Source organism: Rhincodon typus, chromosome 3, assembly GCF_021869965.1.
Source record: "Rhincodon typus isolate 14 chromosome 3, sRhiTyp1.1, whole genome shotgun sequence".
Lineage (NCBI taxonomy): Eukaryota > Metazoa > Chordata > Chondrichthyes > Orectolobiformes > Rhincodontidae > Rhincodon > Rhincodon typus.
This window is the reverse complement of record NC_063334.1, coordinates 104,694,502-104,713,644: the sequence shown is the minus strand read 5'-3', so window position 1 is coordinate 104,713,644 and position 19,143 is coordinate 104,694,502. Positions and strand designations below refer to the sequence as shown.

General features: G+C 41.4%; 1 protein-coding gene across 1 annotated transcript in view; it reads right to left on the bottom strand.

Moving 5' to 3' along the window:
* Window positions 1-1,264: 1,264 nt before the first annotated feature.
* The window catches only part of LOC109913526 (ufm1-specific protease 2-like), a 41,679-nt gene continuing 23,800 nt past the window's right edge, over window positions 1,265-19,143 (bottom strand). The window contains exons 5-8 of the mRNA XM_048619380.1: window positions 18,215-18,336; window positions 14,724-14,791; window positions 11,149-11,273; window positions 1,265-1,348 (exon numbers count right to left, since the gene is read on the bottom strand). Coding sequence (XP_048475337.1) covers window positions 1,265-1,348; window positions 11,149-11,273; window positions 14,724-14,791; window positions 18,215-18,336 — 399 coding nt within the window. The remainder of the gene's footprint in view (window positions 1,349-11,148; window positions 11,274-14,723; window positions 14,792-18,214; window positions 18,337-19,143) is intronic.

Here is a 19,143-nt window from a genome sequence, read left to right as displayed (position 1 = left end):
AAGGAATATCTTCCACCCTTACCTGGTGTAGGCTACTTGTGATCCCAGACCCGTAGTAAAGTGGTTGATTCTTCCTTCTGAAAGGGGCTAGCAAGTCACTCAGTTCAAGGGCAATTAGGGATGGGCACTAAATGCTGGCCTTAGCACTGACACCTACATTCCATGATACAATAAAAAGATGCTGGAAGTAACTGCCAGTGTGACCTACCGCATTTTATAGCTTTGCTGAGGCTGGCACTACGGAGCAATATACTTGGGTGTAGTTTTAATGTTCGAGAGTTGTACTAATCAGGATTTGTTAAACCCAAGTTGCCAACTATCACACAAATATCATTTGTGATGTAGAGAGGGGAATATAAACCCAAACAATGGACAGGTTTGGCCTAGCATGGGTTAAAGAAAAATCAGAGGTCCAATTCAAACTTGCTTTCAACCCACTCACTTTTGACTTTAACTGGATGAAAGGTAGACAGGTGGTCATCCCATCCTAAAGAGGCAGATTAAATATAGAGGTATGAGCTTCTGTGCTCCATTCAGCTTTTGAATTTCAGCTCAAGGCAGTCTAGTCTCCTGAGCACTGGAGAACCCAGGAGCGACATCCAATAGAGGCTGGCTAAAGATCTAGGGGCTGAGTGCCTTTAAATCTACATCCTGGATACAGACAGAGGAAATCCAGTGTATGGGCATCTGTGTTTACCACTGATCTTACCACTCAATCCGACCAGATCTTTGAACCTTTTCTCCTCATTCCCACCTCAGTTTGCCTTCAGTCACCATCCCAAAGCCTCTAAACTTCTTCCCTCTCACCTTTGATCCCTGCTCCCCCCAGCACCATGCACTAATCTCTCCTCTGAGGCCACTGTCCTCCTTCTCTCACTCTGATTTCTTCCCTGAGGTTTTCCCAATAAGGCCTCATATGTTCCATGCTATGGCTGGCAGCCTACCTGATCAGCCATACCCTAGTTCCTAACCCCACCGATTGATAGTAATTATTAAAGAAAGCAGAATGAAAGCCAATCAAGTTCTTTCCAATGAGCATCTCTAACCTTTACAGTTTAACTATCTTGTATATGAGGCAATAAAGTAGTAAAGATATATTCAGCTGCTGTTTTTATTGCAGTACTTTGTGAAGCACATGTACTCGACACTCAAGTTCTTATTTTGGTTCGAAGTTCCAAAAGATTGTAAGAGTCCTGCACATCTGAAAATTCAGTTCCATTCCAGCCACAGTTTTTCCCATGCATGAACTCAGGTAGTGGTAGCTTTAAACACCCTCTGGTCTCTGAGGGAGGAATAAGCCATAAACCTCCAATCCCGACAAGAATTCTTCATCTTTCCAATCAACAGCCTGAAATATAAAAGATAAAATGGCCCTTAGAATAAAGGTTTATGCCAGTAATAGAGTATTCCTATTTATGTTAAAGATGAGCTATGTTTAACCTAGTGTGGAGCCAGGACAATGACTGATTGATTGATTGATTTATTGTCACATGTACCAAATTACAGTGAAAAGCTTTGTTTATGAGCGGTACAGGCAGATCATAGTAAATAAAGGATGTACAGATCAAAAAGACTGAGACAGAGGCATACAGGTTATATTACACAGGGTGTGCACTAGGCAAGATCAACATTAGCAAGATCAGCATTATTTGAGGCTAGGGAGTTCATTCATCAGCCTGATAACGACCAGGAAGAAGCTGTTCCTGAACCTGCTGGTGTGTATGTTCAGGCTTCTATGTCTTCTGCCTAACGGAAGAAGTTGTAGGAGGTCATTACCAGGATGCAATGGGTCTTTGATGCTGTTGGCAGCCTTTCCATGGCAGCGAGCCATGTAAATAGAGTCCATGGATGGAAGGTTGGCTTCCATGATGGTCTGGGCTGTGCACACCACCTTCTGTAGTTTCTTACAGTCCTGGGCAGAGCAGTTGCTGTACCAGGCCGCTGTGCACTGGAACAATATGCTTTCAATGGTGCATCTGTAGAAGTTGGTGAGGGACCTTATGGACATCCCAAATTTCCTGAGCTGCCAAAGGAAGAAGAGCCATTGTTGTGCCTTCTTCACTGTCGCATCTATGTGGGAAGTCCAGGACAGGTTGTCGGTTATCTCACTCCGAGGAACGTGACGCTCTCCACCCTCTCAACCACAGTTCCATTGATGTAGATGGGGCCGTGTTCTCCTCATTTTTTTCTGAAGTCGATGATCAGTTCTTTAGTTTTTCTGCAGCACGTCACCAAGACCTCTATCTCCCTTAATAAAAACCAAAAGAACTGTGGATGCATCTGGCCGTTCTGAGGAAGCGTCACCAGACCCGAATCGTTAACTCTGGTTTTTCGTTCACAGATGGTGCCAGACCTGCTGAGCTTTCCCAGCAACTTTGTTTTTGTTCCTCTATCTTCCTTCTGTACTTTGACTCGCTAAACTTCCGTCCCACTATGGTGATATCGTCAACGAACTTGTAGATGGTGTTCATTCAGAATTTGGCAACACAGTCTTATGTGTACAGGGAGTACAGTAGGGGGCTGAGGTTACATTCTTGGGCGTCTCCAGTGTTGAGTATTATTGTGGAGGAGGTGCAGTTACCCATCCTCACTGATTGCGGCCTATGGGTCAGAAAGCTGAGGATCCAGTTGCAAAGGGCGGAGCTGAAACCAAGGGCACGCAGTTTTGAGATCTGTCTGGAGGGGATAATGGTGTTGAAAGTGGAGCTGTAGTCAACGAGTAGGAGTCTGACGTAGGTGTCTTTGATGTCCAGATATTCCAGAGAAGAGTGCAGGGCTAGGGTTACGGCATCCTTTGTTGACGTGTTACGTCAGTAAGCAAATTGTAGGGGATCGAGGCGGGCTGGGAGACTGGAGTTGATGTGGGCCATGATCAGCCTCTTGAAGTACTTCATGATTATGGAGGTCAGAGCCACTGGGTGGTAGTCATTAAGATACATTGCGTATGTTTTCTTAGGAATGGGGATGATGGTGATCTTCTTGAAGCAGGTGGGGTCTATAGCTTGTAGGAGGGAAGGGTTCCGCTAGAAAAGTGAGGTTGCTTCTTGATTGTTTTCTGCATGATTGTTTAATGCCTACCTTTTTTTTCTAATTCCCCAAAGGTTCACCATACTTGAAATGTTGCAATTAAAGAAACATTTTGCTCACAAAAGGATAAATAAAAACTTGGCTAAGGGCTACAATGGCCAAATCTGGCCATTTTTGAACAACCTTAGCAGTTCTGCAAGAATATACATGAGTTGGTTAGGAATGTAGAATGTATGAGCAGGAGTAGGTCATTCAGATCATTCAATAAGATCTTTGCTGAGCTGGCTGTGGTCTCAATTCTTCTTACCTGTATGCTCCTCATACTGCTTAACTCTCTTTTCTATCAAAAATCTCTACCTCTGTCTTGAATAAATTGATTGACACAGCTTCCACTACTTTCTGGCGTTGAGAATTCCGCTTATTAATAATTCTGTGAGAAAAAAAAAATTCTCTTCATCTTAAAGAGAGTCTTATACTTAAACTGTTTCCCTAGTTCTAGCTCCCCCCCCCCCGCCCCACAAGTGGAAGTATCTCCAAAGTATCCAAACTAATAAGTCCGCTCAGGATCTTATATGTTTCAATGGGATCACACGTCATCCATCTAAACGCCAATGAATTATTAAATTTAAATTCCACCACCTGCTATGTTGGGATTTGAAACCATAACCCCCAGAGAACTCCAACCTATTCAACCTTTCTTCATAAGATAAGCCCTTCATCCCAGGATTATGTGGAATAAACTCATAAATTACAATCAGACCCTGAGAACAATGATAAAGGCTTTCATTACCATATCCAAGATGACAATACTGCAGAGGAACATTAAGCAAATGGATCCAGTATCATGCAGTCATAGAAAAACCTAAGTTCTGAAAATCTCCATAGGAGCGGGCGTGTGATAAGCAAAACACATTAGAATCACAGAACTATTACTGTGGAGAAGGATGCTATTGGTCCCATCATGTCCGCACTGGTTCTCAAAGCACTGAGCAAATCTACTTGCCTTCAAGGAAAAAGGTTTCCCAGACAAGAAATTCACTGTGCTGTAGCAGTTTTACAATGTTCAGCTGGTTCAGCCTATTACAAGACAGAAGTCAAGTCTCAGGCTGAAGACATAACACTCAAAGTCACAGATTTAGCTGCAGATCTCACATCATTTAATCAACAATGCTGGCTAACTTCCGAGCATGTGCTTTCCAACCTTTCAGCTCCAGGTCAGGTGATCCCATGTTCAACATGAGCAAGACAGTGACACAGTGTTGATGCCATCATTGGACAAATAATTTGTCGGCACATGCTAATATTCTGGGGGTTATGGTTTCAAATCCCAAAATACCAGGTGGTGGAATTTAAATTTAATAAATAGTTCTGAAATGATAAAACTAAGCTCAGTAATGGTGGCCATCTGGTTCACTGATGTCCTTAGGGAAGGAAATCTGCCACCTTCATCTGGTTTGGTCTACATGTGACTCCAGACCAACAGCAATGTGATTGACTCTTAATTGCCTTCTGTAATGGCTCAGAAAGGCACTCTGTCCAAGAGCAATTAGGGATGGATGACAAAGACTGCCCTTGCCTGTGCCCATTGACAACCTATGAAAGAATAAAGAGAAACAATGTACCCGAAAGTATCTTATTTGAGTAGTGTAGTTTTTGGCCATGTTCATCCAGGCAAGTGGAGAGTATTCCATCACATTCCTGATTTTATCATTGAAATTCACCATTGCCTGTGTCCAATTAGGTGTTACTCTGTGATGGTTTAGTTTACAGTACAGAAGGAGGCCATTCAACCCATCATGTCTGTACCAGCTCCCGAAAAAGCTATTCAGCTAGCCCCATTCTCGAGCCCTAACTCTGTAGCCCTCTTGTGTGTAATCTGCATTGGTCTGTGAATGAATTGTGGCTCATAGTTTGAAAACAGAGGGATTGGTTGATCTCAGTCAGTAGAGATATCCTTATCTGTGTTGTTATAGATTTCATCACAACATTCTTATAGTATTAGCTATAATTGTCAATCACCACTATTATGGACTTTCCTGATGAAAATTGGCTGAAGAAGTCAACTACCACATCCTTCTGTGGTCCAACTGGTAACAGTGTGCTGGTTCTGCTAGATTGGGACTGCTGACTGCTAACATTCATGATGTGCTTCAACAAATCTGGTCCACTTCTTTCTCCATTCCTGGCCACAATACTTTAATCTGTATGGTCTGTTTAGTACCAACCATTGTCAATGACCCCCACTAGTTAGCGTCACTGGACTAGCTTCTGCAGAACACACTTTCTAACTGCATTGTCAATATCATAGAGCAATATACACCTTCAATGATTACTTGTCCCAATTTCCAGCTTGGATTCTCTGTTATGACATCCAGTTCTGGATCTTTGTCTGATTCTCTTTTAATTGCCCTGGCTGTCATTGCCCTGAGTGTACCATGAGTTGTTACAAACCACAGAACAATTCATCAGCCTGGACTGAGTTTTTTCAGAGAGTTTCTCATTGAGAGGTCAAATGAGTTCTCTCACTATATCTTACCAATTAATTAGTTAATTATTAATTAATCATTAACTCATTAATTACCTATCTTGCTCCTGTAGCATCTCTCACATCCAAATTCCTCCCCATCTTACTACACACTGTTCCTGGAGCATCTCACCATTCAGGAAATATCCTGTAATTCACTGGCATTCCTTGTGCCCGTGCCATCTTTCAAGGCAACTTGACAAGCACTGTTTGTCTGCAACTGCCTTTTGCCCCAGATACAGCAAGCAGGGGGAAACTGGTACTCTGCCCTGCGAGCAGGGTCCTCGAAGTCCTGTCTATGCCAGTCCACTCTGAGATTTACCACTTGGCTAACTCACTTGTAGCTGTCTGCAGGAATGCCTAGCCATATCGGGAGAAGGTCAATGCCCTTCGCCACTCCACCAAGGTATGTGCCACTACCTTCTCCTTGCTCTCTCTTTGCTACTGTGCCCAACTCCCACCAGGGCTTATGCTCTACCACTCTCATTATTGCTTACAACATCCTCCCATTTACTCTCTCCTACCCCTATCCCTGACACCAGTAACCTAACACGCCCCCTGCACTGCCTACCTTCTGCACTATCTGGCATACCAAGTCAGCAGTAATATAAGCCTGGTATCTTTGGCTGAGGGGTCAAAACATACAAGGCATGAAGAAAATGCTTTGAGCATCCAGGTAGGCTCAAACTGACTGTGTATTTTGAGAGTGAGTAAAATGGCTGGAGATGCAGCCTGTTCCGTCCATGAGCTGGGTGTGTGATGAGTGCAGTATCCTTGCAGCAGCATTACAATGGTATTTGCCAGTGCAGTCAGCGTGCGGTGTTGAAGGACAGAAGTGCCTGGTAAATGGATTGGAGATTTGCCATTAAGATAGTAGGAGGCTGGATTATGTGGGATGCCCAATGTCCATGAACATCGGATATTTGTGACCACTGGCCACAGAGCTCGCCCTGAGGTGACTGGTGTCCATCATGCAGCAAATGGTGAGCTTAGTCCAATCGGCGTTTGCTCTAGTTTCCTTGTAGAGTTTTCCAAAATTGAGCCTGTTTGTCGAGTTTGGTAAAATGGGAGTCTGAATATTATTGAGTTGATTTGGGTTGCTCACAATGTAGTCCCCTCTACACTGGGGAGACTAAATGCAGAATAGGCAATCGCTTTGTGCAACACCTATGTTCTGTCTGCAAAAATGACCCTGAGCTTCCAGTTGTCTGTCACTTCAACACATCACTGTGTTCCCTGGCCTACATTTCTCTGGCCTGATGCAGTGCTGCAGTGAAGCTCAGCGCAAGCTGGAGGAGCAGCATCTCATTTTCCGCTTGGGGATGCTGTAGCCTTCAAGACTCAACATCGAGTTCAATAATTTTAACGTCTGAACACCCTCTTCCATGTCCTTAGCCACCCTAGTCTGTCTTCACACGGGCTGCTTTCATCACAGCCAACTCATTTTCACGTACTGATGGTTTCTATTATCAACTTTTCTTTCTCCCTGGCTCAGCATTATCAATCCCTTTGTCAATGCAGCTTCTGTTTTGTCTCTGTGGGCTCCATCTTCACCTGTCATTTACTGCTTTGCCACACCTCCTCCCCACTCCCCATCTTCAATATTTAACCACCTTTTCGTAGCTACAATCAGTTTTGAAGAAGGGTCGCTGGACACAAAACACAGACTCTGCTTTTCCTCCACAGATGCTTCTAGATGTGATGACTTTTTCCAGCAAAGTCTGTTCTTGTCTTTTTTGTTTTGGGCTGTCTGCCAGTTATTTAACAAATAATAATCAACTTCAATTGGCAACTCACTGCTGCCTAGTGAGAATCTCACCACTCCAATTCTGATTAGCACAAAAGATGATCCTACCAACTGAGCAGGGGGCCAAGGTTCAAGTCCCACCTTCTCCAGAAACGTGTACTAAAATGTCTTAACGCGTTGGATAGAAAATATCTATAAAATACCATGAGTTGGTATAAAAGATAGTAGGCGCTTGTGGGTTACATGGTGCCACAATGGTTAGCACTGCTGTCTCAAAGCACCAGGGACCCTAGTTCAATTCCAGCCTTGGGTGACTGCCTGAGTGGAGTTTGCACATTCTCCCTGTGACGGTATGTGTTTCCTCCCAGAGTACAAAGATGAGCAGGTTAAGTGCAAGCTAGGTGGAGTTTTCCCCCAACATCAAGATGCTGTACGTGCTGATTGTTCCACACATCACTCTAACCCACATTCTCTGACTTAGAGTGTTCTGAGGCATCCTATTTCTCCTGCACTGCAACCTTCTCCTTAACTAATACTGCTTTCCCTCCATTTTATCATTTCACATCAGCAATGATTATGGGGTCAACAGCATGCATTTATGCTAACACTGCTTCTAATCTTACTGTATTAAGACCTGTAATGACATTTGTTGGTGCATGTGAATCACAGTATCCCAGGGATTCACCACTTGTCCTATAAAACTCTGAATGCAGCTTTGTTTCTCATCAATCTGAACCATTCATCTTTTCTGGTCAGCTTGTGCAATGGATTAGGTTTGCAATGTTTTGGGATGTATCTTTGCAGAATAGCTCATAAATCCCTCAAAATTTCCCACTTTGCTGGGAATTTGTGATTCATGCTTCCCTTGTTGCTATCTTTGGTTGGATTGACAATGTGCTCATGGGTTTATACTCATTAGCTCTGTTGCATCCAGCAAATACTTGGTTGCATTTACCATAAATCCTACCAACTGCAATCTGGCCAATACTAGTCCCAGCTCCTCACCATGTTCCTCTATGTTGTTTCCATGAATAAAGTTGTAAATGCTGTTTATATTTAATATTGCTCAGATGACATACAGTTTGAAAAATTATGGAAAAAAAAATTCTTTTCAAGTTTTCTGGCTATACCTGGAATAGTTTCTTTGACAAAATGTCATTAAAAGTTCACTGTAAACATTGGTATTTTTTAACAAATCGCATGACATTTGGTGAGAACTGCTTGCTTTGTTGTAGACTCTGCTGGAGCTGCTTTTGAACAGTGACTATCTTGGAGAGGTTCTTGCTTTATCTAGTTCAGTTGCAGGGAAGCTTGCTAAGAACAAGCTTGACTTGGAGTAAAGCAGCTAGCCCGGCTAATGTGTTTCATTACTGTAAAGAAAATCTTCTTATTGATTTCAGGGAAACCTATTTATTCTTTTGAAGCAGTGATTGAAGGAGCATCTCAGGATTGTACTTCCTGTGCAAGATGTGTTGCAGATCTTCAGAAACAACTGTGTATGATTATGTCAAACACACACACCAGAACATCACAGCAACAGTCCCTAGAACATCTTATGTTTTATCCTTTTGTGTTCAAGAAACACCCATTGGCCACAGGCCCTTTCTTGAAGGGTGTCTGTATGTGTGTTTGTGTCTGTCTTTTGGGCATATTTATAGAAATAGGAATTTATACTTATATGTTATTAACTGTGTATGTTAACCAGCTATTGCATCTATATTGATTAAGTCCTGTTAATAAACCCATCACCGAGTTTATTAAGAAACTTGGTGGATCTTTTCGTTTTAAAGCTGATAAAGATGAGGTATTTGGTGACTTGAAAAGCATTTTGAATTTAAGTTGTGGCCTAGGGAGTAGTGGGACTAGACAGACCGTGCACTCCTCCAGCCTCAGTCATACAATAATGATATCCTCTGAGATCTCTGCTATTCTTAGAATCTCTCGTATAGCCTTACAGGTTTTGAGTTGGTAAACATCTGATGCAGCATTGATGCCAAATAACAATTTCTTGTCTTGGTAAAATCCACAATGAATGACAAAAGAATTCTTCTTCCCTGAATCAGGATGAAGCTCCAGTTGGTGGCATCCCCACTTAAATCTCATATGGAAAATATCATTCTTTTTGACAAAAAGGCTTTCTGCACAGTGGGAATTTGGTGACATGCTCCCATCAGCACTTCATTCACATGTCTCACATCAACACAGATACTGATCTTACCATCTGGTTAAGACACAATCATCCTTGGTGCTGGTCCTTCAAATGATCTTATGTTGTCTTAATTGATCTGTTCTTTGATCTTTGCCTCAACTTTCCCTTTCAAAGAAAAGGATGTTCTACGTATGGGCTGAGCCACAGACTTCACATTTGTAAGTTGTGCAACATCCCCATTCCACAAAACAATGGTCCAAATTGCTCTCAAAACTTTGCAAAATTTTCATATAATGATTCATGAATGGTGTTGAATATTGTAAAATCATCGGCGAAAACCTCCATTGAAATGATTTACTAGAATATTACTGGGAACTGGAGGGTATGAGATACAAGGAGAGGCTGAATAGGCTGGGATTTTTTTCACTGGAGCAAAAGAGGTTGAGGGGTGACCTTACAGAGGTTTATAAAATCATGCTGGGCATGGACAAAGTGAATAGCAAAGATTTTTTTCCCCTGAGGGTAGGCGAGTTCAAAACCAGGGGACATATTTTTAAGGTGAGAGCAGAAACATTTAAAAGGGACCTAACGGGCAGCTTTTTCACACAGAGGGTGGTTTGTATGCAGAATGAACTGCCAGAGGAAGTGGTAGATGCAGGTACAGTTACAACATTTTAAAGACATTTGGACAGGAACGTGAATAAGAAAGATTGAGAGATATGGGCAAAATGCAGGCAAGTGGGACTAGTTTGGTTTGAGAACATGGTCACTATGGACTAGTTGGATTGAAGGGTCTGTTTCCATGCTGTATGACTCTATGACTCGAACTCTATATGGTGGCAGGAAGGTTGTTGATGGAGCAACTGAAAATGATTGGGCCAAAGACACTACCCTGAGAATCTCCAGCCTTGATGTCCTGGAGCTGTGATGACTGACCTCCAACAACCTGAACCATTTTCCTTTGTGCTAGGTATGTCAGCAAGCAGCGAAGCGTTTTCTCCCTGCTAGTATTGATTCCAGTTCTGCCAGGGCTCATTGATGCCATATTCAATGAAATGCAGCCTTGATGTCAAGGGCTGTCATTCTCACCTTACCTCTAGAATTAAGCTCTTTTGTCTATGTTCGAACCAAGGCTGTAATGAGGTCAGGAGCTGAATGGCCCTGATGAAGCCTACTGCGGGTCACGGAGCAGGTTATTGCTAAGTACGTGCTCCTTGAAAGCACTGTTGATGACACCTTCCATCACTTTTCTGGGAATTGAGTGTACACTGATGGCCAGGTTGGATGTATCCTGCTTTTTGTGAACAGGACATCCTGGGCAATTTTTCACATTGTTGTAACTGTACTGGGACAGCTTGGCTAGGGGTACGAGTCTCCAATACCGAATGTTATCAGGGCTCACAGCCTTTCCAGGTACCAGTGCTTCCAATCTGTTTCTTGATATGACATGGAATGAAACAAATTAACTGTAAGACAGGCATCTGTAATTCTGGTGACTAATGGAGGGGCCTGAGATGGATCATTAACTCGGCATTTCTGGCTGAAGACTGGGGCAAATGCTTCAGACTTATCTTTTATGATGTCCTGGAGCTAAGCTCATATTTCACAAACAAATCAAAAAAAACTAATTTAATTTCATTGGAAAACTCCACAAATTCATATATGATTTGGAAAACTACTATGGTGATTATTTATGCATACCTTTTCAATTATAGTGGCCAAGTCATCACTTCCTGTGTATATTGTGTCTAGGACAAGGATTTTTTTGACGTTTGCTTCTTCATTTACTGCTATTCCCAGCAAAACACACGCAAAAGGTTCAGCAGCTGTTTTATTCGGTAACAACATCGAAATTAGTAAGAAGTCAGGATTTAATAAATCAGCAATAAATGTAATCATAGCAAAGAACTAAATGGTACAGGAAAAGGTCCTTCAGCTCACCAAGTCTGTGCCAATTTCTGTTTCTTATTTAGACCTGCTACTTATCGTCCATATGAGGATTCTATCCCTCTGTTCATGTGTCTATCAAGATACACCTTAAAAGTTGCTTCCGTGCCTGTTTCCATCACCTCCATTGGATGTGTGTTCCAGGCACCCACCACCCTCTGGGTGAAAAGATTTCCCTGCACTTCTCTCCTAAACTGTCCCCCTCTCATCTTGATCCTTTGCCCTCTTGTAGTTGATGTTTCTACCCTAGGAGAAAAGCCTCTGACTATCCACTATCTATACCTCTCATAATTTTGTAGATCTCTATGAGGTCACTCCTCAGCCTCCAGTAAAAACAATCCGAGTTTATCAAACCTCTCCTCATACCTAAAACCCTCCAGACCAGGTAACATTCTGGTAAACATTGTTTGCACCCTCTCCAAAGCATCCATGTCCTTCTGGTAATGTGGTGACCAGAACTGTATGCAATTATTCCAATTATGACTTGACTAAAGTTTTGTTCAGCTGTAATATTCCAACTTTTATATTTGATGCCCCAACCAATGAAGGCAAGCGTGCTGTATGCCCCTTGACCACCTTATCCCCCTGTGTTACCATTTTCAGGGATCTGTGGATCTGTACATCCAGATCCCTCAGTATGTTAATGCTCTTAAGGGTTCTACCGTTTATTGTGTAATTTCCACCTGAATTTGATCTTCCAAAATGCATCACCTTGCATTTGTCTGGATTAAACTCCATCTGCCATTACCCAAATCTGCAATCTATCTATTTCCTGCTGTATCCTTTGACAATCCTCCTCACTATCTGCAACCCTGCCAACTTTGGTGTCATCTGCAAACTTATTAATCAGACCACCTACATTTTCCTCCAAACATTCAGAAATATTACAAACAAAGGTCCCAGCACTGATCCCTACAGAACACTACTAGTTACTGATCTCCATTTCAAAAAGCATCCTTCCACCACTACTGTCTGTCTTCTATAACCAGGCCAGTTCTGTATCCATCTAGCCAGCAGACCCTGGACCCAATGAGATTCTACCTTTTATACCAGTCTGCCATGAGGTACTTTATCAAATGCCTTACTAAAGTCCACATCTGGTGCCCTTCCCTCATCAATCATTCTTGTCAGCTCCTCAAAAAACGCAATCAAGTTGGTGAAACATGATCTTCCCCGCACAAACTCATGCTGCCTATCACTAACAGATCCATTCACTTCCAAATCAGAATAAATCCTGTCTCTCAGTATCTTCTCCAACAGATTTCCCACCATTGATGTCAGGCTTACTGGCCTATAATTACCTGGATTATCTCTGTTTCCCGTCTTAAACAAAGAAACAACGTTAGTTATTTTCCAGTTCTTGCCTGAGGGCAAACATGGTTCAAAGACATCTGTTAAGGCCCTAACTATTTCCTCACAGTATCCTGCGATAGATCCCATCTGGCCCTGGGGACTTGTCTACCTTAATGTATTCCAAGACACCCAACACTTCCTCCTTCGTTATGTTGACCTGCCCAAGAGTATTCACACACCTTTCCCAAACCTCAACATCCTTCATTTCCCTCTGTTTGTTAAATAGCATCTCACCCATTTCCTCTGGCTCCACACATAACCTCTGTCCTTTATTCTTGAGTGGGCCTACTCTTTCCTTAGCTACCCCCTTGCTCTTAATACATGAATAAAATGTAGTGGGATTCTGCTTAACCCTGCTAGCCAAGGACATTTCATGGTCTCTTTTAGCCCTCCTAACTCCCTGATTGAGTTCCTTCCCATTTTATCCATATTTTTTCAGGATTTCATCTGTTTTTAGTGGCCTAGATCTTAAGTATGCCTTTTTTTTTGACTAAGCTGATAATTTCCCCTGTCATCCAAAGTTCCTGAATCCTGCCTTTCCTGTTGTTCATTTTCACAGGAATTTGCCTATCCTGAATTCTAATCAACTGGTCTTGAAAAGATTCCTACATATCATATCTGGATTTATCCTGAAATAGCCACTCTCAATCTACATTCTCCAATTCTTGCCTATTTCCATTATAATTGGCCTTTCTCCATTTTAACACCTTCATGTGAGGTCAACTCTTATCCTTACCCATAACTGTCTGAAAACTGATGGGATTATGGTCACTATTCCCAAAATGCTCCCCCACTGAAAATTTGATCATTGGCTGGGCTCATTTCCCAATACCAGGTCCAATATGACTCCTTGCCTCATTGGACTATTGGCATACAGTTTCAAAGAACCCTCCTGGACACACCTAACAAACTGGTCCTCATCCAAACCTCCAGAACTAAGGGATCCCAGTCAATATGGGCAAAGTTAAAATCACCCACCACAACAACCCTGTTATTTTCACATCTTTCCAGAAGCTACTAAGTATCTCTTTCTCTATCTCTCACTGGCAGCTGGGAGATCTGTAATACAATCTCAGCATTGTGATTGCACCCTTCCTATTCCTGAGCTCTACCCTTAATGCCTTGCTGCAAGATCCCTCCAGGGTGTCATCTGCCAACACACTGTGATATGCTTCCAAACCAGTAATGCAACTACCCCATCTCTTTTACTTCCTCCTCTGTCTTTTGGTCTAAAACATTGATATCCTGAAACGTTAAGCTGCTAATCCTGTTCCTCTTTCAAACATATCTCTGCGATAGCAACAATATCATAACTGCAAGCATTAATCCAGGCTCTAAGTTCATCTTTCTTACCTGTTGTACTTTTTGCATTGAAGCAAATACAGTTCAAGCCTCCAGTTCCACTGAGCTCAGCAACCTCTCCCTGCATGCTCTTCCTCTTGGCTATATTTACCTTAGTCTCAAGCTCTTCCCTCCATTCTCTATACTTACTGACCTGCTGCTCCAGTTCCCAACACCCCTGCCACACTAGTTTAAATCCTTCTGAGTGGCACTATCAAACCTCCCTGTAAGGATATTGGTACCGCTCCAGTTTAAGTGCAACACATATTCATCATGAGATCAACACAGATCCTGCAGTTTGGCAACAAATAAAATTTGAAAGCAAGTACCAAAATTAGTTGTAAGACTGTTACTTTAAATTTTATTCAAAACACTGGTCTTTTAAGTTCTTGATAGGAAAAACTGCTAAATAGATCTTTTGTTCCTAGTTTTGAGGTAGTCAAGATCACTGTATATATTGCTTTTTTGCAGTAACTGCTACTTATACTTCTAGAGCCATTTCAAATACATTTAATTTTATAGAACACAATAAAACAGCTCTCTCAAAATTGCATGATTAATTAACCACTTTTTATGCAGAATTTAATGTTATTTCAAAAGTTAAGAAAGAGGAAGTAACAAAATTATAAACTTACAAAGCACCACAGGAGTTCCTTGTTCTTTGAAATGAAGACTAAGATCGATTGGTTCATCAACGTCTTGTCTGTAAAAATGAAAACACTTAATAAAGTTTATCAAAAAGGAAATTATTTTTAGGAAAGAGAGCAGAAATTGGGACGGAGAAAGTTACAGATCTGTTTCTGGGAACAAGTACAGAACACCTATTGTGGAATAGAATGATCAAAGGTTTATAGCATAGAAAAGGTCACTTGGCCTATAGTGTCTGCACTGGCTGAGAAATGACACACCCATCCTAACCCCACTTGCCAGCATTTGCTCCATATCCCTGCAGGTTATAAAACTCCAGTGCAGATCGAAACATCTTTTAAATAAGTAGAGGGTTTCTGCCTCTGCTACACTATCAGCCATCCACACCCTGCAAAAGAGAAACGTTTGCCTTTTCTACCTTTTCTACCAAATGTTTAAAATCTATTCCCCCTAGCCCCTAACCTCTCCGCTGAGCTAAATAGGCCCTTCTTACCTACTGCATCCAGGCCCCTCACAATTTTGTACACCTCAATCAATTCTACCCTAAGGCTCCTCTATTCCAAGGATAACAACACCAGCCTATCCAATATTTCCTCATATCTGCACTTTACCAATCCTGACAACATCCTCCAAAATGCACCTGTACCTTCTCTTCAGCAAATGTAATGTTTTTGTAAAGGTGTGACCAGAACTGCACACAGTACTCAAGTTGTGGCCTAACTAATTATATATACAATTCCAGCATAACTTCCTTGCTCTTATATTCTGTATGTCACCTAATAAAGGAAAGCATTCCACATGCCTTCTTAATCAAGTTATGGATCTGTCCTGCTACCTTCAAGAATCTCTGGACATGCACATCCTCTACACCTCACAGTGTTGTGTATTCCTTTACCTTGTTTGATCTCCGCACTTCAAACTTCTCTGTGTTGAATTCTATTTACAACATTTCTGCTCACTTGACAAGTCCATTGTTAACTTCTTATTCTCTTCACTATCAACCATGTGGCCACTTTTTGTGTGATCTGCAAACTTTTTGATCATGTCCGTTATACTTACATCAAAATTATTATTATATAACACAAAAAGCAAGGGACCTAGGGGACTCCACTGGAAACTGCATTCCAGTCACAAAAACGCTTGTCAACAATAACCCTTTATTCCTGCCAGTGCACCAAGTTGCTACAATACATGTATCCCACTGGCTTTTTTTAAAAGCAGTCTTCCATGTGGGGCCATGCCAAAAGTCTTCTGAAATTCATTTAGACCACATCAACTGCACTATCCTCATCAATCAGCCTTGGTACATCTACAAAAACCAATTTGTTAGCCATGATCTTCCCTCAACGACTCCCTGAAATTATTCCAAAAGTTTGCCTACGATTGAGTTAAACTGACTCGTGTGTCATGCCTCAGTGGGACAGCGCGCTGGAGGGCCGGCCGCACTATTTCCAGAGTCGGCACAAATGTTAAAGATTTTATCAAATTACATAAAAGCCCCCAATGTATGTATCTTCTTAGACACACACTAACAGAAAACATGAACCAGATTTCTGCACTTAGAAGGATTACTATTTATTACAAGTATATAGATTCTAGTTACAAGAAAACAATAATGAACTGTTGACCTGTAACGTGACTAGTTAAAATTCTAAACCCCTTATAACTCTCCCTATATGTATATACACATACACAAACAGAAGGGCACAAAGAAATTTGTGTTATAGATTAAGGGAACAACTGTGAAGGCATTTCAATCACCCCCGTCCACAAGGTTCGCTGAGATAAACCTTTTGCTTGTCAGGATTTGCTGTACTTAAATCTCTCTTCTCCAGGTAATTTTCACTTCCTTGTGAAGCCCAGAGCCACTAGTTCACAAATTGTCAAATCACTGACTTATTGGTGAAAAGCAACACTTTATAGTAAACTGTTAAGTGATGATAAACTGGCTGATTTCAGGTTTCAGATTTCTTTTCTGCAGGATGAGAGAGAGAGAGAGAGAGAGAGGGGGGGAGAGAGACAGAGAGAGAGAGAGAGAGACGCCAGCTCACTGTCTAATGACAGTGGGACAATTGCACAGCACGTTACCCTAATTTCTAACAGGCAGATGTGGAGCAGTTAAGGACTGGTATCCAATTTAAATATTTTTATATCCTTAATCCTCTCCCATTTTTTATGGAGAGGTTAATATTTACATTATGCATTTTTATGACAAATAGTTTGGCATTGTTGGATTGAATTCCTCTACTTATTAGTTTTAATTATAGAAATAACACTCTCTCCTCCATATGAAGAAAACTTCCCAAACCGTCAAACACAAGGCAGTGTAGACCTGTATTCTGTGCCATGGACATATCTTTAGCACCGGTTCTGAAACAGAACATTCGTAAGTCTCATAAAGAGGGAGCCTCCTGACCCATACATGTGGAATAATCTAAGTAAAAATTGAACAAGATGTTCGAGCAAGCGATAATCTATAAAATTGTCTTTTGTGTTGGAATTTGTGAAGAACTTCTAATTAAGTGCCAGTTGGACACCTAACTGGACAATGGCAGGCCTTGTCTTAGATCAAGGGTGAACAACTCTGGCTAAAAAGCTAAGAAAGACTTCACTATGGAGGCTTCTGGTGAGACCATTTGGTGGGAGTGAGGCGGGTGAGGGGGTGTTAGGATTACCAGGTTCTAGAGTGGAGTGGGTGAAGGGGACTATTAGCCTGCAGCCATTCTGATGCTTTCAGCTCAGGTCCCAGCCCCCATGCAAACCACCAAAACTGGACATCCCCCATACATACTATCAACCTGCCACAGTCAATGCATACACAAGTTTAAAACTTTGGGTGACAGATAAGATCTGAGACAAAATGTGTTTCTAGAATGCCTAACCCAGGATGCAGGGCAAAATGCCAAATTAGGGATGCTGCCAAAAAATCCAGAATTGTTGTTCACCCTACCAGGATCATGGAAACATTTTGAGAGAATAAATAATAAATGATCATTCCTAAAAAGAATACTTTAAAGAGGTGGCAGGGGTGGAGGATTATCTCTGTAAGATCAAAAGAAAAGCTTGAATAAAATTTAATGTAGAATATTTATTACAACATGGAATACGTAACTGCAAGTGCAGTTATAATCAGAGGCTGTAAATAGACAAGAATAAAGTCATCAATATGAAACAATCAGAGAAATGGGATTGAAGAAGGCAGTTCTAGCTGAAGGGCAAGCACAGACAAATTCTAAACTTGTCATCTCTGGTACTGAAATATTAATTATTTTGTAATAACCCAAGCTAAAATGAAACGGTACATAAAGTGAAGTGCAAAGCTTTTCTCTGTAGTTTTCAACAACTTTGTTCATATCTCCTCATATAACTATACTCATAACAAGCTTCAGCTGTGTCTAACCATTTATAGCCTGCTTTACACCGAAAGGTAGACCAAAATATAACTTTAATTATCATTTTGCTTGCATGTTTTTCATACCGGATATCCTTGGTGATAGCTGATATACTAAAAACATTTAATATTGCTACCATCTGTTCAAGTGGAATCCAGTCTTTTCCTTCCACAAGATTAACAAATCCTTCATCAACTTTTGCCAATATCTGAAAATGCAAAATAAAAATAACTTATAAAGTAGCAATTCCTTATTTTACGTAAAAATTGATGCAATTTTTGCAAAATATCTGGAGTGAGGCCCTTCACCTAGACTGCTTCACCAGTGTCATGCAGTACTCTTTCTGCTTCCAGGCATCCCTCATAATCACATTAAATAAGTATTTGATCAATTTAATTATATAATGAGAGCTCGTGCAACTAAGACCATAGTACAAAGTTCATGTAAAGCAAGATGGAGTATGACCTTGCAATTCTTGCTTGTTCTACAGTGGTTCTACTGGAGGTTAGTGAAGAATTGATAGCAAAGGTTTTGATCACTTTTCTTTCCACTTGATAGGTCCTTCCGACTATACTCAACTCTCTTGCAAGTCTTCCACGTATTGGAAGTAGTGATGTTCCTGAGCATTTTGAGAACTTTCAACGTCCAAAATGCTCCCCATTTGTACATGAGTGAAAACAATTATTTACTCACAGCAAGATCCCATGTTTTGTTCCATGTTGTTCTGCCTCCTGACCTCTCAGTTCCACTGTTAAACTCAGAATATTGCTGCTGGTACTTCTGGCTCTGTCAAAGATGGTGACCCCACTGTCAACTCATTCTACTCTATGCCGCTCCCCAAAACCCTAAGCCTGATTTCCTCATCCCAGGATCTTTCTTTGCTTTTCATTCTGCTCAAAAAACCCATTCACCTCATCTGTTTTTCTACGGATTCTTATACTTTAATAAACTGCCCAAAGTCTCTAACTCTCCTAATCAATATTAACCAGGTCCTCTTGCTCACCTGAGGTCCCAA